The sequence below is a fragment of the Pogona vitticeps genome, chromosome 4 (genome assembly GCF_051106095.1).
Source record: "Pogona vitticeps strain Pit_001003342236 chromosome 4, PviZW2.1, whole genome shotgun sequence".
Taxonomy (NCBI): domain Eukaryota; kingdom Metazoa; phylum Chordata; class Lepidosauria; order Squamata; family Agamidae; genus Pogona; species Pogona vitticeps.
In genome coordinates this window covers 23,619,592-23,645,389 of record NC_135786.1, presented here as the reverse complement: position 1 = coordinate 23,645,389, position 25,798 = coordinate 23,619,592, and the positions used below count along the sequence as shown (strand labels likewise).

At 39.2% G+C, this 25,798-nt stretch overlaps 1 protein-coding gene across 9 annotated transcripts in view; it reads right to left on the bottom strand.

The window, feature by feature from the left end:
* Positions 1 to 25,798, bottom strand: part of SULF2 (sulfatase 2) — a 336,643-nt gene that overhangs the window by 25,384 nt on the left and 285,461 nt on the right. For all 9 annotated transcript variants that reach the window (XM_078392669.1, XM_020779453.3, XM_078392670.1 and 6 more), the window contains 3 exons: positions 25,643 to 25,699; positions 24,293 to 24,422; positions 3,339 to 3,543 (listed from right to left, as the gene is read on the bottom strand). In XM_078392669.1, coding sequence (XP_078248795.1) covers positions 3,339 to 3,543; positions 24,293 to 24,422; positions 25,643 to 25,699 — 392 coding nt within the window. The remainder of the gene's footprint in view (positions 1 to 3,338; positions 3,544 to 24,292; positions 24,423 to 25,642; positions 25,700 to 25,798) is intronic.

The window sequence follows — 25,798 nt, the reverse complement described above, 5'->3', positions numbered from 1 at the left end:
AGGTAGTCATGCCTGAAGAAAAGGGTTTTGAAAACAGATTCGAAAAGGGAATAGCAAGTACATTAATAGGTTGATATCTCTCTCTTGCGGCATGAACAGAGTCAGAAGTTTTTTCTCTCTCACTTCATATGTTAATCAACCCATCATTGAATCTGTTACCTCATATTTCCTGTATTACCACTTAATCTTTGAGATTCAAGGCCTTAAAGACCTTTGGAAAGGAGCCTTTCTTGACAGGAATGTCTGGAAAGGACTAGCGATGTAGTTTTTCTTCATTTTTTGGTCCTAGGTTGTGGAGTGGCCTATCTGAGGATGCCAGACTGACCCCATCCATGCTGTCCTTCAAGGCAGCAAGCAAAGATCTTTCTTTTCTGGAATATTTTAAACAACTGAATCGGATAATTGAGTTTAGTTGTGGGAGGCTGCACACCTGTACTGCTTTTCATCTGTATACACACTTTTAAAAAACTCTTTTTAAATTAGCAGCCTTCTAACGTTGTTAAGACTCAATGTGGTATATTGGATAGAATGACAGACTCTGGAAGCTCTTTTCTGAATCCCCATTTGGCCATGAAAACACACTAGGGAAGTGGAATTGTTGAATCCACTTCTCAAATATCTCACTTTGAAAACTCTATTAGGGTCACTAGTAGTTGCTTCTGACTTGATGGCATGTAACTAACTTAATATTTATTTATTGTTACATATTTAATAGTTTTTAGTGTTACAATGTACTATTTTAAATTGTGTGTTTAGTTGTACCCATGTTTAATCATTTTTGAGCAGCAGAAGGAAGGTAGCACAGAAATGAAGAGAAGGGGAGCGTGTTCACATGGTCTCATCACTTTCACAAGCATCTCTGGTGAGGACTGGAGAGAGGGCTTTTTATGTTGCTGCTCCCAGATTATGGAACTCCCTGCCTCAAGGGATGCTACTGGTCCCTTTTCTTCTCCCCTTCTGCCACCAGCTGAAAATCTGTATCTTTGGACAGGCATCTGAGGAGTCAGCAGGCAAGTGAAATGGTGTGGTTTTTGAAAATATGTTTATAGTTTTTAAAATAATATTTTAAAATATTAGTATATTATAGTTTTTAATTTAATTAGTACACTTTTTAATTACGTGTGGTTTTTGGGCATTTTTGTATATCACCTTGGGTTCTCATGAGGAAAGAAAGGTGGGGTAAAAATTATATAAATAAATAAAAATAATTTACAATGAAATCGGTAGCAACAACAGAAACATTTATCTGTTTCACTGACACTTTCCCTTTCTAATTTTTGTATTCCTATTCCTTCCAGACCTTCTGGTTTCAATTCTACACTGTATTAACTAGCGTTAATCAAGAGGCTGGACTCATTTTAGTTTGCTTGAGCAAAAATGTATTCATCTGCTTATTAATGCATAGATGTTGTTATCATCTAGCAATGACATGAATGCCCCTGAAGGACTAAAACTATATTTATCATCATGCTGGCACCTTTTTCATTTTTACTGCATTTCATACCCCACCCTCACCCCCACTTGGTTATATGTATCTACCTGCTGAGGCTTCGTTCTATGGATTTCAAGGAGTAAGCTGCAGTCCACAAAAATGAATGCCAGGTAAAAAATTACTGGTCATTAAAGTGTCACAAAGTTCACTGTTAATTTGCAAAGTAAGGGGATTTCTTTCTATTGTTCCATCTTGCAAAGACCTTACTATGTTGGGTTATAGAATCCTAGAAAAGTGAAGTTGGAAGGGGCCTACAAGGCCATCACGTCCAGCCTCCTGCTCAAAACAGGAATACAATCAAAGTATATCTGCCAGGTGATTATCTAAGTTTTTCTTCAATTCCTCCAGTGTTGGAGCACTCACCAACTCCCAAGGTAACTGGTACCACCGTTGTACTCCCCTAACAGTTAAGAAGTTTTTCCTGATATTCAATCGAAATCTGGCTTCCTTTAACTTGAGCCCATTGTTGCCTGTCCTGCACTCTGGGATGACTGAGGAGAGATCTTGCCCCTCCTCTGTATGACAGCCTTTCAAATATTTGAAACGTGCTATCATATCACCCCTCAGTTTTCTTTTCTCAGAGCTAAACATGCCCAGTTCTTTCAGCATTTCCTCATAAGGCTTGGTTTCCAGCCCCCGATCATCCTTGTCACTCTCCTCTGAACTTGTTCCAATTTGTTAGCATCCTTCTTGAAGTGTGGTGTCCAGAACTGGACACAATACTCAAGGTGAGGCCTAACCAGTGCTGAACAGAGAGGGGCTAGCACCTTGTGGGATTTGGAAACTATACTTCTATTAATGCAGCCTAAAATAGCCTTTGCCTTTTTTGTAGCTACATCACACTTTTGGCTCGTACTTAGCTTGTGATCTACTACAATTCCAAGATCCTTCTCACTCATAGTTTTGCTGAGCCACATATGCCCCATCTTGTAACTGTGCAGTTGGTTTCTTTTTCTGAGGTTCAGTACTTTGCACTTATCCCAGTTGAATTTCATTCTGTTGCTTTTGACCTAGTGCTCCATCCTATCAAGGTCATTTTGAATTTTGTTTCTGTCTTCTAGGGTATTAGCTATTCTGCCCAATTTTGTATCATCTGCAAATTTGACAAGCTTTCCCTGCACTCTCATCCAAGTAATTAAGACAAATATTGAAAAGCACCGGGCCCAGGACTGAGCCTTGGGGAACCCCACTAGTTACCTCCTCTCAGTTAGAGAAGGACCCATTAATCATCACCCTCTGAATATGATTCTGTAGCCAATTGTGTATCCACCTGACACTTAATCTATCCAGCCCACACCTATTTAGCTTGCTAATCAGGTTATCATGGGGCACTTTGTCAAAAGCTTTGCTGAAGTCAAGATATACTATGTCCGCAGCATTCCTTCTGTCTATCAGGGAGTGGCTTCTGGTTATTACTGCATTGTTTTCTAGGTGCTTGTACAATGACTGCTTTATGATCTGTTCCAGTATTTTGCCTGGGATTGATGTCAGACTGACTGGCCTGTAGTTCCCAGGTTCCTCTCTTTTGCCCTTTTTGAACATAAGGACAATGTTAGCCCTCTTCCAATCCTCTGGCACCTCACCTGTTTCCCATGATTTCAAGAAAATAATGGATAGCGGTTCTGAGAGTCCTCCAGCCAGTTCCTTCAGTACTCTTGGATGAAAAGGTATTGTTCTGTTGTTGTCGTTGTAATTTTTGCTGAACCTTTAAGAGTACAGTTTCTTTGGGGTCCTTTTATACCTGCTATATTCTGTTTACTAACTTGAGCATTTTTCAAGAAAACCCATGCTAACAAAATAAAACAGATGCCTCTCTTCCACTATGAACAAACAGGAGTTCACTTACTCTTCTTGAAGAGCTTCTTCCGACGTCCAACGGAGCTCAACTTGTATTCGTTCTCCTCACAGTTGCAATCCTCACTGTTTCTGCTGTAGTACTTGGGCAGGAGGTTAGAAATCCCTTTGTTACCACCAGGAGCTGTAAGACTAGCCATCCCTTTGCATTTGTGCAACTTGAGCTTCCCAGTGGCATCTTCCACACACTGCCATTTCTAAAATTCACAAAACAGGGAAATGATAAAGGAACAATATTGTAAAGAAAATGTTCTGGGATCTACCTTAAATATTCAAAATCATTTGACATAAACAGCTGGTTAAGGATCAATTAAAGGTGGGCAGGCAAAGATGTATTTTCCCCCCCAGTGCCTAGAAACTGAGCAAGTTTCAGGCCAGGCTACAACCTCATTACCATGTGCAGAAAATCGAGAGGCTAAATGATAGGCCACCCTGATGGATATTTACAAAACCTTTGTAAATATAGTTGTGCCAAAAATGAGTCAACCATGCAATGTGGCAGCAGACAAAGCAAATGTAATACTAGCCAATTTTTGTCCAGTCATGTTCGACTCTAGGGGGCGGTGCTCATCCCCATTTCCAAGCCACAGAGCCAGCATTTGTCCGAAGACAATCTTCCATGGTCACATGGCCAGTGCACTGTTACCTTCCCACCAAGGTGGTCCCTATTTATCTACTTGCATTTGCATATTTTCGAATAGCTAGGTTGGTGGGAGCTGGGACAAGCGACAGGAGCTCACTCCATCACGTGGATTCGATTTTACAGCTGAAGATCTACAGACCTTACAGCACAGAGGCTTCTGCGGTTTAACCCGCAGCACCACCACATCCCTTTAAATGTAATACTAGTCTGCCTCAAATGAAATATCACACCCAGATCAAAGGAATTTAAAAAAAGCAGCACTCTATTCTGTTTGATCAGAGCTAACCAGAAATAGTGCCCATTTCTGGGGGCACCACAGTTTATTGAGAATATAGACAAGCTACAGTATACCCAGAGAAATCTGACCCAGACAGTAAAAAGGTTTAAAAACCAAATCCTTTGAAGAATGTATGAAAGAATTTTGTAGGTTCACATGGAAAATAAAGGTGGAGAAGTGATGTGAGAGCCAATTTAAATATTTGTAGGGCTGTCATGAAGCCAACTTGTTTTCTATAGCTCCAGAATATAGATCCAAAGCAATAGATTCAAATTATAAGAAAGGAAATTTTGACTAAACATGAAGAGGAATTTACTGACAGCTAGAACTGTTCAACAACAGAATGAGCTACCTTAAAAGACATTCTCCTGCACTGGAGTTTTTAAACAGACTTAAGATAGTCATCTGTCAGGGATGTTTCAGCTGTTGATTTTGTGTTTGGTCAGTGTGTTATGTTAGATTCAATAACCCTTAGGATCCCTTCTGATTCTACGACTTTATGATTCTACAGAGTAATAGTAATAATGTGCCATCAAGATGATTATGATTCACAATCACCCTTTCCAGGATTTTCTTGAAAATACAGTCGTGCTTCGCTTGACGAGCATAATCCGTTCCAGAGAAATCGCTGTAGAGCGAAATCCTCGTCAAGTGAAATAAAAAAGCCTGTTGAAATGCACTGAAAACTGTTCAATGCGTTCCAATGGGCGAAATACCTGCCCGTCCAGCAAAGATCCTCCATAGGGCGGCCATTTTCGGGTGCCTGTGCAGCGAAAAATGCCTCCTAAAAACAGCAGGGAGGCATTTTGAGCAGCCGGTGGCCATTTTGAAAACCCGACAATCAGCTGTTTTGATTGTCATAATGTGAAGAATCGGTTCCCGAAGCAGGAAACCAATCATCGGGAAGCAAAAAAAAGCCCATTGCAACATCATTTTGCGATCACAATTGCGTCCGCAAAAACATCATTGTGAAGCGGATTTGTGGTCAAGTGGGATAATCGTTAAGCGGGGTACCACTGTACAGTATACAATGGTTTACTACTCCCATCTTCTGGAGTGCTTGGGGATTGGATTGTGCACTTGACCAAGGCTACACAGGCTGGCTCTTTTCCTAGCAGACACAAAGTGGGTCCCTAAAATTCCCCAATGAAGACTGACCATGCTCAATAGCCACAGAATGCCAATTGACTGGTAGGGAGATCAGCAAATGGGGTGAGTAAGAGAATGGAATATTATGTTGATGAACTAGAACAGCCATTATCAACCTTTGTGCTGCACCTATAACCAGGGTGGATAATGTTATATGGTCATCTGTGCACAGCTGCACACAGCTGCTTTTAACGTTCTGATGTTCTTCATGGGATGAGATTTTTTTCCCTTTTTTAGTGTCTGGTATCCATGTAACTCTAAAATCATACTAAATACAAGAAAGACTATCCTTGCCGATAAAACAATCACATCATGTGATGTAATACAGTGGGGTCTTGACTTGAGAACTTAATCCGTATTGGAAGGCGGTTCTCAAGTCAAAAAGTCTGTAGGTCAAGTCTCCATTGACCTACAGTGCATTGAAAACCGATTAATCCCGTAACAGGCCGTTTTTGTTCCATTTTGGTTTTTTTCTGGTCTGTAAGTCAATTCTCAGTCTGCAAGTCAAACCTAAATTTTGTGGCCAGAGAAGTCTGTAACTCAAAAAGTCTGTAAGTCAAGCCGTCTGTAAGTCAAGGGTCCACTGTATGTTCTTTTTCTTGAAAGGTATTAGGATGCAGCATGTTCACTGTTAACTGACGGTGGAGGAAAGATCAAGAATAGGCTTTCCCCCAATATCCTACATAACTGTATTTTCCATGGTCAATGAGCACTTGTGCCAGCCTCATAGCGAATCAGAGAGACAAGCAGCAAAAACTATTATCATTGAAGGGATTATCACTGAAGCTCCATCCTAGAATTTCAGTTCCTACAGGGCTATAGATCTGTATTTTGCTAACAGAAATTTTTTCCACCAAAATTTATGACAAGAAAACAGAAAAAATATATCCCTCACAATGTTTGAACCTGAGCTATAGTGATCTCTGCACACCCACTGTATTTTCTTTTGAAATGAATCTTTCCAGATGGAACAGGTCACATGATCACATCAATTAGTGTTGGGACTGGCACAGCTTCTCAGTATTTCTGGGAGGCGCCATCATATAAGTTAGCCCCCTTTCTCCCTTGTGTGAATGCTGTCATCACTTTGCTACAAGTCCATTACAGACCTTGTTTGCTTATTCCTCTGAGACCACAACTACAGCATCTCCTAGAGGACTTGGAAAGTACATGCGGAAGTTACTGATCCTTCCTGTCATTCCTCTGATTGTTTGCTCACTTGCTCAGTGTGAAATCATATGTTAAGAGGAATTAGTGTTTCTTGCTGTCACAACGTGTCCTCTCCAGGCATGCAATTCCTTTGAAGCTCAATAAGACTTACAAACAAATTGTTGCTACAATATGGAAAACTGCTACAATGCATTTTAAACAAGCAAAATATTAACTTTAAATGAAGGTTGATACCAGCCAACAGGACAAAGTGGCTCTCTGCTCTAAGGAATTGCACATCTCTGCTCTGGTGATTCCCTGACCTTCATAAGTGGCTTTTCACTGAGATATGAGGAACAGAAAAGTCTTGTTGGATGTGCAGAAGTCTTTGAGTAGTTCTTTCTACCTTGCCCACGGTTTCTGTAACAACGAAAGAACAATCTTGTTGGATCAAACCCAAGCTCCCTTGATTCCAGTTCCTTGAACCCTAGCTAGCTGCTTGCCAAAAGCAGGACATTAATTCCTCCTTGTTGCTCCTTAGAAACTAGTATTCTGTGGTATTATGCCTTTGAAAACAGAGATGCACTGTCTAGTAATACTCACTGATGAGGGCTATTCTCCTTTACGAGGGGGTGCTGATTATTGAGCCTTACCGAGAAAAAATTGAGCTAGGAAGCTGTAACTGCCACACTATTCTACATATTCCCCGAGGAAGTCAATGCACTTGTGACATCTGTCCTGCAGCTTCCTAAAATCCCTGCAAATAAAATTCTTCCAACTGCTGGTGTAACCACTAATTTGCAGCATTAGTTGCCCCCAGAATACTCCCAAATCGTTGTCCCTGTAGGTGTTTTTTGAGTTTGGGGAACAGATAATAGTCAGAAGGAGCCAGGTTGGGAGAATAGGGTGGATGGGGCATCCCTTGAAAGCCTAAGGAGGTCAGTTTTGCCATTGTTTCACCAGTTTGCCCAGGAAATCTGACTCATTTTTTGCAAAATGTTCCAAAACAGCCGCCAGTGACTCCACACATTTCCTCTTTTGTTCAGTTGTCAAAAGTTTAGGGATCTGCTTTGCTGCCAGCTTTCTCATTTCCAAGTCGCTGTAGATAATGGCACCAACTCTCTCACGTGATATTCTCAAATATATAGGAATTCTTTTGGCTGATATTCAGCAGTCCTCCATGATCATGTCGTGGACGGCTTTCACATTTGCAAGCACAGAGACAGAAACAAGCCTTCCACTGGGTTTCTCACTTCCAACACCGAAATGGCCAGTTTTAAAATTGACAACCCAGCATTTAACTGTTGCATATGAAAGGCCACCATCATCCATAGCTTGTGACATTTCATCATGGATCTGCTTTGCACCTTTCCCTTGGAGAAACAGGAACTTGATTATGGTCCTATGCTGTTCCACAATGAACTTTTCTGGAGGTGCTACCATGTTCACTTTGGACCTGACCATGAAATGTAGTTGATTTTTGCACCATTGAATACAGACAAATTGGCCAATACACCCTGCAATTTATAGCTCCCTAGCTCAATTTTTTCTGGGAAAGGCTCAATACTTATCAGCACCCCCTCATACTTTACCTGATCTATAATGCTTTCAGGTTATCCTTTCCATCTTCTGCCTTAACAGAACTACATGCTGTTTTTGCTTCTTCTTTAAATAAAATGAAGATGTCAGCACTAATATCGACAAAGAAATTTTAAAATATAAGAAGCGGTGAGTCTTTAACAAAGTTTGATCTCATTGTTTCTCATGCTATACCATTCAAAAAATGGAGTATTTTCCAGATATGCCCTTTTGATTATTCTTGCTCCAGAAAAATAATACTGTAGTAGAACGTGTATGCCATATCTTTTCCCCAAATGTGGTCAGGAATGTGTCAATTAATAAATGCAAAATAGCTACAGCCCTTAATGTATTACCCATGCCCATATGCTATTGCTCCTCTAAAATACATTATTAAACATGTGAACTGGAAGACTCATTTTGCCAGGATTTTCTGTTGTTTTACAGGTTTTGTTGTTTGTTACAATGCAACATAATTTCTGTAGTACATACAATTACACATACTTTGCAAGGAGAGAGCTGTAACAGTCTACTGCAGCAGAAACAATAAAAAGGCTCATGGCACTTGGAAATGATATGAAGGTTTATCTGGCATCACCTTTCATGGACCACAGCCCCCTTCTTCAGAAGCATGCAGAACAGAATTCACACTTCTGGTTCATGATTTAGACAAATTTGTTGTAGATGACATTATCACTGGGTACTAATCATTCACTCTGCATCTGAAGATCTTGGCTGTATCCAAAAAAGCTTGTGGCAAACAAAACTTGCTGGTCTTAAAGGTACCATAAGATTCTTCACATTGACTTTGATAATTTAGTGGCAGTAAACAGGGTTTCTTTCATGCTCACTCCTTGATACTTGCATCAGCCAGCAGGACATAACTCTTTAAAAAAAGCAGTTATTCAGCAGTCATGACAAGGGCAAGGGGAAAGGCCAGCCGGCTGGAGCTCATAAATAAGGGCACATCAATTGTTTCGTTCCATTGATTAGACTGAACTCTGCTTTCAGTTCTCCTATGTAATTTTTTTTTGCAAAGTGCAACTAAAGTTCAAATGAATGCAACCAAGAGAGAATTCAAATTACTACTCCAAATGGCAAGTAATAACCTGCATTTACCGAGAGACTGCTCAGTTTCTCCTAAGTCAGTCTGTCCTTACCAACCAGGACAGATAGAAGGATGTACTGCATCATGCAACACATAGTGTTACTGGGTAATTTGTTTTCATGGACTGCAATGATTGCCACTGTATCCAATGTCTTTGAAAGGGAACTATAGTGGTGCCCTGCTTGACAATGATAATCCGTTCCAGCAAAATCGCTGTAGAGCAAAATCGTTGTCAAGCGGGAAAAAAAACCCAATTGAAATGCATTGAAAACTGGTCAATGCGTTCCAATGGGGGAAATACCTGCTCGTGCAGCGAAAATCCTCCATGCGGTGGCCATTTTGCGGTCCCCGTCTTGCAAAGAATCCATCCTGAACACAGTGGGGAGCCATTTTGCAACCCGCCGATCAGCTGTTTTGAATCGTCATTAAGTCAAAAATCAGTTCCTGAAGCAGGGAACCGATTGTTGTAAAGGGAAAAAAACCCTTTGAATCATCGTTCTGCAATCGCTATAGCGATCGCAAAAACTCATCATACAGCGGATTCATTGTCAAGCGGGGTAACCGTCTAGCAGGGCACCACTGTAGACAAGTTCATGGGAGATGGGACTAGTAGTGGTTACCATGTATTACCATCAGTATTAAAGGTACTGTGTCTCTGAATATAAGTTGCAGAAGAACAATGGTGAAAAAAAGGAAGAGGACAGGGTTCCTCCAACTTTAACAGATGCTTAGAGGGGGAAATTTCAGACGATACAAATTTTAACACAAGCTACATCTGAAATGTCATTCTCCACACAAGTAGTAAAATTACAGGAACCCTGTCCTCTGTTTCATCTGCTATCCCTAAGAGGAACAATAGTGGAAAGGTTATAGCTTTTTTTCTCCTGCCTGCAGGCTTCCCAACGTTATCTGCAAATACAATGCAGGTCAAACAAATATTCGCTCTGATTCTTACACTGCTAATTCCTCTCCAGAATTTGGGACTAACATCTTCTATCCCCTTTCAACCAAACATCTTTCCCCTATTCCAACCATCTGCCACAGCTGTTAAATCATAAGCAACCTTGCTTTGTTGTAAATGCATGTTACATTATTTATAACTACTTCTTCCATTGCAATAAGACAAGCCAGCAAATGTTATGCACTAAAGTGAGTAATTGTAATGGTACACCAAAAATCTGGTGATATCCAATTAAGATCTCCTAGGAAGGGACATGGTGGCACTGCGGGTTAAACCGCAGAAGCCTCTGTGCTGCAAGGTCAGAAGACCAGCAGTCATAAGATCGAATCCACGCGACGGAGTGAGCTCCCATCGCTTGTCCCAGCTCCTGCCAACCTAGCAGTTCGAAAGCATATAAAAATGAAAGTACAGTGGTGCCTCGCATAACGAGCGCACCGTTTAACGATGAATCCGCATACCAGTGCGGATTTTGCGATCGCTAATGCTATTGCATAACGATGTTTCTTTGCATTGCAAGGGGGGAACAGCTGTTCGGCGGTGGCCGGAACACCCAAAATGGCCGCTGGAACCACCCAAAATGGCCACTGGAACCACCCAAAATGGCCACCAGAACACCCAAAATGGCCGCCGGAACACCCAAAATGGCTGCCGGAACATGGGGAAACATTGCAGAAAGGTGAGTTTGGGGCCCATTTGGAATGGGTTTTTTTGATCCATATAGCGATGCTTCCCCATAGCGAAGGTTAATCCGGAACGGATTAACCTCGCTATGCGGGGCACCACTGTAGATAAATAGGTACCACCAAGGTGGGAAGGTAACAGTGTTCAATGTCTAGCTGTGCTGGACAATTGACCACGGAAACTGTCTTTGGACAAACGCTGGCTCTATGGCTTGAAAATGGGGATGAGCACCGCACCCTAGAGTCGGACATGACTGAACTAAATGTCAAGGGGAACCTTTACCTTACCTAGGAAAGTATTATTAATTTCTGACATTAGAGACCTGACTGCTTTCCTGTTAGATTACTGGAAAAAATGCACTCTAAATTGCAAAAAGCTTACAATCTTTATTCTACTAATGAGTTAGAACAAGATTTCTGCAAAGCAAGCAGAATGGCTGAATTCCTATAGCTTTGCATAATATGTTGCAACTAGACCAAGCTCACTAAATCAGTGGGGACCTGGTGAGTAAACCTCTCTGTAACTTCCACTGATCCAATGATCCTACTCTAGATGTGACTTACTACTCAAAGGAAAGAGATTCTAGCCATTGTATGGTAAACTTAATTGGTACATGAGATCAATTTTCTGTTGGTAAGAATATGTTTGTAGTTAATAGGGATAATGTAATGAGAAGAGATCAACAAAACTTTAGCACTACTAAACTTTGCTAATAATGGTGTGAACAATTATGTTCTACTTGAATGCTCTTTACTGGTTATAGATCTTAAGGTGCGGCTACACTGGAAAGCTGTATCGGACTGAATAGGCTTTGCTGTGATTTAATCTACAACATTTATTATTTTTGAAATCACAATCAGTTGTCACACATGGGCTGGAGATTGATTTGGGAGTTCAACATTCATACTGGATGCAATGTAAGTTGCATTCCAGCTCACAGCCCTCCCTTCTTTCCTCTCTTCTTGCCTCTGCTGATCCTTTTATGGTTCATAGCAAAGCCACTTTCTCATTTAAAGTGGCCTACTACTACATTTCTCAAAACCTTTTCAATAGAAAAATAACATGGAAAAGTACTTCACAGTCTAGAAGTATAAGAACACCAAAAGTTTGAGCAGTAATTTTGCAGAATACACAATTCATGTATAAGAATGATTCCATGACATGAATCACCACCTTCTCTTTCCTGTACATTACTCTTTTTTCCTTACTTTCAAGTAACACATGCAGGAATGAGTTGATCTCTGGTCACAGTTTATCATGGCAATAGTTTAAAACAATATGTGACAAGAGATCAGATAACTCCTGCATGTGTTACTTGAAAGTAAGGGAAAAGAGTAATGGATGGAAAGGGGAAGTGCTTTTAATGACACATTCAGAACTGTCAATTAAGTATTTAATTGCACTGAGCTTTTCACAAGAAAAAGGCCTTCCCACAAAATCTGACAGGATTCAGGGTTTGCATTCAGTCCCTTACACTAAAATCATGGTCCTTTGCTTCTGTATGTCCCTGCCCTTCCAACAATTGAAAATCATACCCCAACTGCCTACATCACCAAAATACCACCTACAAACACTCTCCCTGTCTGTACAAGTGACTGCATGGGGAAAAGCCCATTCCAACCATTCCAGCTTGAAAAAGTAGAAGCCCTCCCCAGCGGCAGACCGGGGGGGGGGAACCGCTTTGAGGGCAAAAAGGGCCAGGCCAATTTGAATCAGCCTTTGCAGGCAAAAAATCAGGTAAAAATACTTTGAATTCACCAATTTTATAAGTGGAGGAAATCCTAAGGTATTTGATCATGTAGCTGCACTCTTATAAAATGGGAAAATGCTATGTACATTATGCTTTGCTAAAAATTAATATAGGTGTCTGAAAACTCTCTTGCATGATAAGATAACAAAACCTGTTTGCAAACTGCATACCAAATATTCATTTAATTCTGACCATACATGTTTAGTTAACATAATGTTTCATCACCCATTTCAAAGCATAATAGTAACAGTCCTTTCCCATTATGCTCTGACACAATTTAGTCACTTCATTTCCTTAGCCAGCATTTTATGCTTTAACATTCATGCAAACCCTCTCTGTTCTCAGGCACATGCAAGATTTCAACTGAGAAGTCTTGACCTCCTTCCAAATCCCTCCTGCTACACCAAGTGCTTTGTATTAGTGTCCTTTAGAGCTTTCTTACTGTGAGAAGCAATTACAGATGTTAGCTTAAACTCATTACTTGGAGCTCCAGTCAGAGACATACAGCTATGACCTTCCTTCCTAGGATGTTCTATTACTGGGTGCTGCTTCTATATTTTAGTGATTAGATGCACAGTCTCAATTTTAGATACTTTGAAAGAGGCACCCACATTAATCTGTTTCATAACAAATAAAAAAAGTTGTGCCAGCATGAAAAGATTTATTTCAGCGTGAGCTTTTGTGGATTACAATCCACTTCCTCTGCCACATTTTAATGTTAGACTACCTGGATAAAGGGACATGGGCATTTAACTCCCAGAAATGTTAACAGACTGAGTGCCAAATCACTCAATATGTTCCAATTATATCATTGATCATAAAGACAATAATGGTGCATGACCTCCCAAAGACACAGAAGGTACAACTTGCATTATTAGAAGTGAGGCAAAGGAAAGATTCTCTCCATGTAAGGTTTGGGCGGGTCAAGATAAGGACAGATACAGACACAATCCAATCCTTCAGATAGGAAAGGGATTTGGCCGTTTCCCTCCACCTATGGAAGAACAAAAATGGGCAGGTCTGACTTAATTATTTATAGACAAAACGTCTTAACATTTCTCCAGTGGGAGGTAAATTTACATCTGCTCAAAATTTAAATCTGCTTTATTATCTCTGCAACATGATAAGAGTTGCTTCCTTTCCACTCACTCACTTCTCCTGCAATCCCCAATAGATATTCAGTGGAAAACACAAAATTCCTAGCTCCGTGTCTGTGTCTGCTGTACAAGTTCTTTTTCTCCACCTTGGCCCTAAGATCAGACTTTCAAGTCAATTGAGGAAGAATGTCAGGACTGTGTGCGCCAATACACAAAAGGCTCATCACTTTTCTCTTTAACCTTCCCCATTTCACTTCTCAAACAAGAGGAAAATGCAGCATTGGAAATCCTATATTTACAGCCAAAACATTTGGTTCTGATTGTTGTCTTTTAAGATCTTGGAAAGGACTGTATCACTGAATACCAAGACTAACTGGTCATAAGTTTATGATCTATCAAGACATAATAAAAATAATCTGGCCTTTAGCAGATCTGAAAATTAGGTAAATACAACCTCATGACACGGTGTAATATGTCATTTGTTGTTGTTCATCTCAGGTTGTATTTACCTAATTTTCAGATCTGCTAAGGACCAGATGAATTTTATTATGACCTGATACATAAAACCATACAATTCAAAGAGGGTGTACAGTAGGATCCCCTTATACACATGATCAGTATCAACTGATTCACTTATTCACAGTGAAGTTATTAAAAATATTAAAACCACCCCCCCCAAAAAAACTGTTTTCACATGCATTACCAGAACTGGCCACTAGAGGGAGCCAGAGACTGGACTATGAATACTTGTTAGTGAAGAATACATAGCATGAGTTCTGGTGCCTTCTTGCTGCCAGTTCTGGTAATACATGTGAAATATTTTTGCCTAGTTTTTTCCCTTTACCATGAGATAGATTGATCAATCTCATGGTAAAAGGGGAAATATATATATGGTATTTGCTATTATCCATGATTTTCAGTATCCATAGTTTTCCAAGCCATGAGGAGCGTGGAACCAATCCCCAGTGGATATGGGGGCCCTCCAGTACTTTCTTTTTCACATAACTTTATATGCCTACTAGGATCAGAACAACACATCCTACAAATTAGGAACTGAGAGTCATACAGACTTCACTTGCCTTTAAAGTGCCATAAGCCTCTTTTCTGCTCTCCTGTTTTCCCCAAAGCAACCCAAACAGCACACCTCCAAATCACAGTGAACAATACATTTAAGATAGAAGGGAGAGCATAAAGAATTATTTAGTACATTTTGAGTAAGTCACTTATCCTTAAGGGCAGTTTTGATCTTATTCTCTGTGATTCAAATAAGATAAAATAAAATAAAATAAAATAATGTTTCATTCCTTTTTTAATAAACCACTTGGTGGTGAAATGAAACCCTCTGGTAAAAGCCTAAATTCATTTGCAACTACAGGCAGCCCTTGGAAAAGCATATAGAGAAACAAGCATAATGTACATTGATTTTATGATTTAATTTCTGATTTCCTGTAGCAAGGTGTGCCTTGGCTAAGAGTAGTTTCCCGTGGGAACAACAGAGTTCAAAGAAACATGCATATCAAAGATGAGAAGTTAGCTTCAGTCAGGCTGGCTGCAATGCTATAAAATGTGGCTCTGATATGTAGATGGCCAAATGAAATGAAAGGAAGCCCCTGACAAACAGGGTAAATGTAGAAAAGGCAGTCCTGTTAGTTTGTGCAAGCATTACAGGTAAAACCAAAATAAAAATAAAATAAAAGAACAAATAAAAAGGACAAAAACATTGTGGCATGTTAAAGCCTAAGAGTTATATTTTAATGTGAATTTTCATGGATAAAATCCACTTCCTCAGACATGTGTGAGAGAGATTTAACATGACGTTTGTCCTATGTAGAACCTTCACTGCTTCCCTGTTGTGTTCCAGATCAGATTCAAGGTTCTGGCACTCACATATAAAAAAGCCCTTCATGGTTTGGACCCATATTACCTATCAGAATGTCTTTCCTCAGTGTCATCTGCCTGACCCACCAGAGCTTCTCAGGCCAGGCTCTTTCATGTAGCTACTCTGAGAGGCCCAAAAATAAGCTGCTAGAGGTAGGGCCTTCTTGGCAGTGGCACCTACATTATGGAATTAACTCCCATAGAAGCTACACCTGACCCCCTCCCTGTATTCATTTAGGAGGCGGTTAAAAACACTACTAGTCAGGGAGGCCTTTCACGTCAAGCCTTGTTGAATGCCTTGCCTCTCTTCAAAAGTTGGTTGTGCCATTAAGCTTTTATACTATGTTTTTGCTATTTATGTTACATATACTTCTGTGTTGTTATTGTTTAATTGTTAAGTCGTGTCCAACTCTTTGTGACCCCATAGACCAGAGCACGCCAGGCCCTCCTGTCTTCCACTGCCTCCTGGAGTTTCATCAAATTGGTGTTGGTAGCTTCGATGACACTGCCCAACCATCCCGTCCTCTGTCGTCCCCTTCTACTCCCGCCTTCACAGTTTCCCAACATCAGGGTCTTTTCCAGGGAGTCTTCTCTTCTCATGAGATGGCCAAAGTATTGGAGCCTCAGCTTCAGGATCTGTCCTTCCAGTGAGCACTCAGAGTTGGTTTGTTTTAACTGTTTGTAACTGTTAGGAAGTCAGTGCAAAAGGAGAGACATGGGGAAACTGAGCCTGAAACGTGTCAGATTAACCATTTATTTTCTTGTATGTATTTTCTTTGCCACAATTCAAAAGCCTGTTTGCTGTTTAGCAACTGTTTCATTACTTTGCAACTTTTTTGTTTCTTGCCTTTAAACCAAGCTTATTCTTTAATCTGCATTTTACTCTTTTTCAACTAACTTTTAAAAGACCTTTGGTCTGGAGGTTGCTTTTAGAAGAACTCAGGTTTTGAATCTCGTGCCTAGCCATTTCATCCATGACTACCATATAAATCTGAGAGCGTGTTAAGAGTCTTCTCCATGCTCTGAGTACAAGGGGGATCATGGCAGCATTAAAAACACGCCACTGGAGGCTAATGGGATAAATCCCAGACTCAAGCCACTTCTCATGAATTTCCCCCACGTTGAAGGTAAGTGCAGAATCCTGAAATATCCATTAATAAGGTCTCAGAGAGTGGGCCCATCACAAGGCATATGGTGAATACCATGGATTTCTCAAAGAATCAATCAACAGTTTTACATATTAGGTTCAATTAGAGCTGCAGCAAGAATCTGTAATAACTGAAAAGGCTATTTTAAAATGTTAAAAGGTGAAATGCTATTGATTGTTATCTGGCACTTAACATTAAATAACATTTAACATTAGCATTAATTAATTAACATTAATTAATTGTGTGCCATCAAGTCAATTCTGATTAAATACAACTCTTTTCAGGGTTTCTAAGTACAGTAGAGAGTACTAAGAAATGGTTTATCATTGCCTTCTGGGGGCATTCTGGGATCGTCTGTAGCCATGGGCAAGCTAAACAGTCTTAGGATTCAACAACAACAACAACAACAACTCCTCTGTATACCCAACTGAACAGAAGGGGAACTTTAAAAAGTCAAGAAGCCCAAAATACTAGCTGTGTATTGATAAAAAGATAATAAAGAATGCAAAAAGATGAAAAACAAATATTAACATAGCCTTGATAGACTATAAAAAGGCATTAGACTCAATGCCACACAGCTGGATTAACACCTGCCTAAATTTTGGGGGGAGTAGTAAAAATACTCTGAAGTTACTTAAGAAAAATATTGAAAAATGAAAAACTGTTTTAATGGCCTATAGTGAAGAAATTGGTGAAGTTAGCATCAAAATAAGAATATTTCAAGGGGATTCTTTGTCACCACTGTTTAACATCTCACTACAAACCCAAAGACCCTGTCCAAACCAGTTTGCCCTAGACGACCCAATGGTTTAAAGCAGTGGTCCCCAACCTTGGGCCTCCAGATGTTCTTGGACTACAACTCCCAGAAGCCTTCACCACCATCTCTGCTGGCCAGGATTTCTGGGAGTTGAAGTCTGAGAACATCTGGAGGCCCAAGGTTGAGGACCACTGGTTTAAAGGATAGCTATAAAAATGCTGTATTTGATTCTCCACATATTTTACAACCAGTACACAATTATTTGTTCTACACTTTTTAAATTACATTTATATATTTTAACCATATAATAACGTTTTACGAACTGGATGTACACTTTTTTTAATTGCATGTTTTATATTTTAACCACATAATGTTTTATGACTTGGTTGTATATTTTTAAACTGCATTTTGTATATTTTAGCCATAAATATGTTTTATGAGCTGGTCACCCGACCATAATAAATAAATTCAATTCAATTCAAACATCTCACTAATCCCTATGATAATAATTGTAAATAAAACTGGATTGGGCTACTATATTTCAAAGCAAGCAGGGAAAAAAATCAATCAACTGTTATACATGGATGACCTAAAACTATATGCAAAAAGTTCCACAGAGATAGAATCACTGCTAAACACAGTGCAAATATTTAGCAAAGATACTCAAATGAAATTGGAATTAACAAATGTGCAGTTATGTCTATATACCATGGCAGGATCCAAGAGCTAGATTGAATAGAATTTTAAAAAATGGCAATATTATAAAATCACTATCAAGTGATGCAAATTTTAAATACCTTGGAATACTAGAAGCAGATAATATCCTGCACACAAAAGTTAAAAGAGAACATATCAAAAGACTGCAGAAGATCTTAAAATCAAAATTAAATGGTGTAAATACAATCAAAGCCATAAACACATGGGCAGTTCCAGTAATTAGATACCCAGCTGGAATAATATATTAGACTCAAAATGAATTAGAAGAATTGGATCGAAAAACACAGAAACTAATGAACATGCAAAAAAGTGATGTAGACAGATTATATTTACCATGAGAAATTGGAGTTGGTGGATTACTGCAAATACAGTAGGTAGTAAAGAAGAAAAAGAAGCCTAAATGATTATATAAGTACAAGTAGAGAAAAATTACTTAAGGCCATGAAAACAGAAAATATTTTGAAAACAGAAACAAAGGCTCAATATAAGAAACAACAATTTGAAAAGAAATTAAGCAGCTGGAAAAATATACCACTACATGGACAACACCTGAGAAATATTGAAGGAAAGCATTATCATAATTTGACATGGGCATGGCTAAAACTGGGGACCCTTAAGAAAGAAACCAAAGGCTTGATTTTTGCTGTACAAGAACAAGCACTTCAAACCAATTTGATGAAAGCTACGATTCAAGGAATTAGTGCTAACAGCAAATGTCAACTCTGCCAAGAAAAAGATGAAACGGTGACACTCCTCATCAATTAATGTCCAAAGATTGCAGAGATTACAAAATTAGACATGTCAGAGTGGTAAAATTAGTGCACTGGTCATTATAGAAAAAATATCATTTGCCAGCCTCCAAAAACCTATGGGAAAATCTGGTAGAGAAGGTGTCAGAAAATGAGGAAGTCAAGATCCTGTGGGATTTCCAGATCAAACTGATAGACACCTTGAACATAACATACCAGATATGGTAGTAACAGAACAAAAAAAATGTCTGGATAATTTACATTGCAATTCCAGGGTATGCCAGAATTGAAGATAAAAGAACTGGAATAACTAACAAAGTACAGTGACCTGGCAATCAAAACATCTTGCTTGTGGATGAAACACACTCCAGTGGTCCCTGTACTCATTGGGGCTTTGGGAACAATATCAAGGAATTTTACACAATATTATAAGCAGTTGTAAATCTCAGAAATTACATCATCAGAGCTACAAAAATTGCAATATTAGGAACAGCATACGTACTGTGCCAATATTCAACAGACACTTAGGTTTTTGGTTAAAACTTGTATCTGTCACATAATACCAGTCAATGTTTTTTATAATTTTGATTGAATATGCCTGGCATTTTTGAAGAAGGAAGAGAAGAAGAGTCGATTCTGACTTATAGTGAATCTTCTCAGATTTTTCTAGGTATAACATTCTCAGGAGTGGCTTAGTATTCCCTTTTTCTGGAGGAGCTCTGGCACTGCACAGCTTGTGAAACAGTAGGGAATTGAATCCCTGGACTTTGGTTCCACAGCGACATATTAAATTGCTGAGACATTTCTATTCAGTGAGTGAGTGAGTGAGTGAGTGAGTGAGTGAGTGAGTGACTGCATTTCTATGCCACCTTTCCCCCCAGCAGTAGGAATAATGCAGCTCACAGACAGAATTAAACCAATATACAAAAACCAATTAAAACAACTACACATGGAAATATTAAAGTCATCATGCAAAAACAAATTAAGAAATATAAAAGCATTTAAAAACAAATTAAAAAGATATCTTGGCAGCAAGTGTAGGGTAACTAGCTATGTTAAAATTAGATAGTAAACATTAAAAGCCTGATGTAACTAAACAAAAAATAACCCAACTTTTTTCCAACTGCCATTGGAAAGAGAGGAGAGCCAGTCTAGCTTCATGGGGGAGGCCATTCCATGAAGTGAGCTAGACTTCCCATTAAAATTAAAGTGATATCTTATATTACATATAGAGAAATCTTTTGCCCTCCAGTTGCTTTGGACTTTAGTTCCCATAAACCATATTCGGCATGGCCAATGGTGGTGAAAAATAAAACAGGAGAAGAAAAATACAGAACATCTGGAAGGTCCATGGTTCCCCACCTGTGACTTAAATACCTCCTTGAAAATTACACTCTCCTAAATTTAGTCATGACACAGGCTATAATTATTCAACATTCTCACTGGACTGATTTATCTTCAAAGTTTACTCTTTTACTTCTGTACCAGGCTCTGAATCTGATCTATCAGGGGGAGTATGGTAAAATGAATTCACTGAATTCAGTGTGAATTACTTCTGAATAGATATTTATGGTGTCCAGGTAGAGAGTTTCGAGTAATTGGCTAACATATGGGATCTGGTTTCCCCAGATGGCCTAGAAACTCAATGCAGATAGCATTTGTAAAATCACTCCTTAAATATCTTACATATCTTGAAAACTCTAATGGAGTCACCATAACTTAGATGTGATTTGATGGCACATAACAACAACAGACATGTATGGGTTTCCTCAGTGAGAATGAGAAACTAAAACTGAAGCCAAAGAGACATTCTGACAGTGTGCTGCTAAATAATTTTGCTGTTATTGTTAATATAATCATTATTATTTCTAAGCTGCCTTGAAACTTATTGGTATTGAGTTCCTTTTTTTGTTGAGTCTAAGGAATGAATAGGGAAAAAAAAAGAAATTCCTGTTGTAAAATTACAGAACATGCTGTACTGTACATTAGAACATGCTGGCATTGCTAGACCTCCTCTTCAGTTCATGTTAGCACAGGGCAATACACAACCCATCACTTCGGTACTGTGCAGAGTTTGTTTTAAAGACCCATCCTGCAGCATTTCTCTGTGAAGTCTCACTATAGGAAACATATTTTCTAATCCTTCAAAATCCTTACCAGCTTTCTGTCTCCTCCTTGACAAATGTTCAAAGAACTCCATCTCTAAGGTAGCATAGGAATATCAGAACAGAACAACCCCTAGCAGCTTATTTTAAGACTTCCAGATCCCCACCATACATAATTTAAAAAAACCCACCATTTTCTAATACTGGAAGCATCCAGGAAAAGCAGCTTTGCAAGTACTGTACTATGTAAAAAGCCCCCAAACCTTCCAACTCCATCAAAAAACAAAACAAAAGTGGCTATACTGTCACTCTCTATTTTGATTCCTCCCTCAAATACTGAATGAATACTTTATTATGGTCAAAGACCAGTAAAACCAAATCAATATAAAGTAGATACATATAATTATAGTTTGGTAAAGTCAGTCAGAGTAATAAAATTCCATTAAAACATGATAAAACAACCTCTTCTTTCCAGTTAATAACATCATGTATCCTTAATATAAGTAAAACCTCAGACAGAGTTATATAAAAAACATATCCATCTAAAATCACCTAACCAAACATTTGATTAGGAATAACCATTGCTGCTGCCCAGAATTTGGCCACTTGTCTCGTAATGTAAGGGGTATTGTCAGATAGTAACCGCTGCACATAATCCTCCTCTGATCTCCTGGGAGATTTACAGATAATAGGCGATAAAAGCTCCATATGAAGATCCCGATAACAAGTACAGAAAAGGAGAACATGACCAACTGATTCAACTTTATCACTATTACTGTATTTCAGTATTATTGATAGCAGTCCATTCCCCAGTGGGATCAGAAGGCAGAAAACTGCCACCACAAGGCTCAACGTCCCCCCCCCCCCGCAGAACGTGATGGCCTGGGCCACTGCAACCCAAAAAGCTACCTTTTATCAAATTAGATGACAACCACCTAAAACAAGAAGCTTTATGGGAAAGCCAACTGTTGTTATCTTCTACTTGGATCTGTACTATTTCAGTTACTAGTTCTTTCACAGAAAAGGAGGGGAATGAAGAGCATGGAGAAGTTACTCTTTTGGACCACAGTCTCTAAAATGGCCATACTTGTTGGGGGATCGTTCGAGATGTAGTCTAAAAATTCAGATGGAATAGATGCACAGTGCATTTTGATTGGTTGTGTAGGAGCCTCTCTTTGGATGCAGTCCATGTGACCATCCGGGCAAGTACTGGGGGTTCTGGCTCTTCAAGGTTTCAACCACAAGCCTTTCCCATCATCTGCTACTTCATCTTTTAATCTTTTAATGAACCTGAGAATATTTGCTTGGAAAGCATGAGTTCTACATCTGGGACTGTCTGTGAAATCTGTTAGTGCTAGGGTTGGTGAATGTTTTTATTTTTTGTGACGAGAGAGAGACCAAGGGTTTTCTCAGCAGAAAGGCTGCTTCCGAAGTTCTTATGTGTATATAAACAAATTGTATAGGGTGTACATGTTTGTAGCCATAAATGAGATATCTAAATAATCAGTGTCCTTAAAGAGAGCTATGATATACAGTTTTAAAAAGCCATCACCTGTGGAGAAACCAGTTCACTTATACAGTTAACAGCAATATTAGCCTTCAGACACATTTTTCCTACATATGGTGACAATTCTTGTCTAGACATAACAACAGGTGTAAGAGAGTAACTTGAGGTATGGTGGGAAGGGTCACCATTTGGAAATCAGCCCAGACTGTAATCAACTTGATTGATGCAGGTCTCTCTTGATGTCTTTGCTGTTCCATTTCATCCAAAGCTGGAGTGCCCAATCTAATTCACAGTGAAATATCCCAAACAATTCTTTCATTCCTTGTCAACAAACATGAAGATGACAAGTGCTTTTATCTTTTCTTTGCCAGCAGTAAGCCTACTAGAGTAATGGCTAGCTATTCACTTTCCATGGACATCATAGAAACATTTTATTATCCTTGAAAGATAAAGGGAAAACAATGGGCAAGAGGGCATGTGTAATGCTAAATGGAAGGATGCTTTCCTTAAATAGCCTGCAATGTTCAAGGGAAGTGGGGCTAAAGTAACCATTTAAGGAGAAGCAACTTAAAGCATCAGGATGGATATCGGTGGAAAAAAATAGTTGCAAAAAATGAAAGTGAAAGGCCTAAAAGCAAAACTGAATATTATGGCAACATGAGAATGCCACTCTCTTATAACTAGGGTACTTTTACTGGGCAATCAAGCTGTCTCACACATGGAATTTGACTGGTCTAGCCAATCCAACAATAAAGGAAGAAATGCCCCAAACTGTGCCCAATCACCATCACCAACACACCAACAGTCACAAAGTCCATCCTCTGGCCAACACACACTCAACAGAAGCAACCAAACAAGTCCCCAAACTCTGCTTCTGATCCTCCAGATCTTGCCAGAATGCTTTCGTAGCTCCAATTATCAAGCATTCGTAGACTAGACAGAGATGCTGCTGCTCAAAATAACTAAACAGGAGGTGGAAAAACACCTATCTACTCTTAATGTATTGAAGTTTGCAGGCCAGGTGAGCTACATTTAGGGGAACTAAGGGGACTACGAAATCATTCAGTCTCTCTCTCTCTTTCATTTGCTTGACAAGTGTTTGCATTTTTTCAAACAGAGATCTGGATGGCAATCTGCCAGGGATACTTTACCTGCTTTGTCAGGGAGTTGGCCACAAGGACTCTTAGGGTCCTTTCCAACAATTCTATGATTCTAAGTCTACAAAAGCATGGTACAATAAATTTGTTAGTCCTTAACAGGACTCATTTCTTTGACATACCATCAACGTCAATATATGCTAGCAGAACAGTCAGGCAGTGTTAAGAGTTTCACAGAGAGTTTATGGAAGACCTTTTAAAAACATACGGCAACAGCTGATTTTAGGAACTTATTTTGACACACTGGCACTTTTTGAAGAGGAACAGAATATGAAAGAAATGTACTTGAGAAATAAATGGAAGAAAGAAACCTATTGTTTGATCATATTTCCAAGGAAAATGTCACCCTCTTTTTGCCATAGGTACTACATTTGCTGCCTCTGTTGCCGCTGGAAGAGCTGAAGGGAAAGCAAACTTTAAAAACACCTTATCACTGGAAGATGGGTAACATGGGAGCCATGCCCATGTTCTACCAGTTTATCACATCACAATGCCGCTACAGTCACTTATGCTTGAGATCTAAATGATTCCTCACCTGCCCAAGTTGTTCACAAGCAGTCTGATACTCAGCTCGCTGGCAGAGATCTTTTACTCGCTGGTATTTGGGCAGGAAATTTTCTTCTTGACCATCCATTTTCTCATTTTCTCGTTTGTGCAACAGTTTGCTGAAATGGAAAAAAAATCAATTAAAATGTACTTCTAGTAAAACTACATCCACAGTTTCAAATGATTTTTGTCCATAGGAGAGGGCACTGTCTGCTCTACTTTTAGTGAACTTGTAAGGTTTCAACTTTACTTCCTAGATTTCTTATACAAAAGCAGGTTCCTGGTCAAAGAAGTCTTTCCATCGAGGCCTGACGTTAATTTTTGCCTGTTACCAAAAGATTAAGCCTGGCTACATAATTATACTGGCTATTTTGGTCTACAAAAAAAGTAACTTCCGTTATAAGAACCAGTGTGGTGTACTGGGTAGAATGACAGACTCAAAAGACCTGGAGGAACCTTGGGGTGCAGTGGTTAAACTGCAGTACTGCAATCAAGTGTCTGCTCAGACCAGAGTTCAATTCTGGGCTCCTGTAGCATGACATTGCCTCAACCTGTGTGTGTGTGTGTGTGTGTGTGTGTGTGTGTGTGTGTGTGTGTGTGTGTGTGTGTGTGTGTGTGTGTGTGTGTGTGTGTGTGTGTGTGTGTGCGCGCAATTCTGGGCTCCTGTAGCATGACATTGCCTCAACCTGTGTGTGTGTGTGTGCGTGTGTGTGTGTGTGTGTGTGTGTGTGTGTGTGTGTGTGTGTGTGTGTGTGTGTGTGTGTAGTAGGTACAATATCAAACTTAGAAGACCTGGGTTCAAATTCCCACTTGGTCACAAAAAACTCATGAATTGTGGTTATAGGCAGCACCTATAAATCCACTCCTTAAATATCTCACATACAGCAAAAACTCTCTTAAATGTCACAGTATGTCAACCATGACTTGGCAATACATAAAGCACAAATAACTCCCAAAATCATTGGAGTTGTAAGACCAAAAATATTTTTTTTTTATTCTGAATTCCAGAATCCAGAAGGGCTCTTCTTACGTTCTTACAATGTGCTTATGTCATGAAGTAGGAAATGGACTTGCTTGAAAGAAACAATTATTTGAGATATTATGTTAATCAACTATATTAATTGTCCTGATTTTTTTTCTGAACTATGTATTATTGTACAGCAATTTCAAAGAAAATGACAAATCCCAACCAATAAAAATGAAAGCATTAGTTAACATTTTTCATTATTACAGCAATTTCACACACATAGCACGAAACAACCCACTCAAAATTAACATAATTTCTGAGAAATGTGCATCTTGATTCGACTGCAATGATTAAGGGAACAGACCCACTTACCCTCTCTCTACCAGGAATGAGTCCCTCCAGACCTTCATTTTCTTTTTCAAATGGAACCTAGAAAAATAAATTTAATATGAAATTTGAATGAGGTTCCTGAGTTCTAAAAGGAATTCATTTGAATTTTGTTTATGGGATAAAAAAAGTCCTATATGG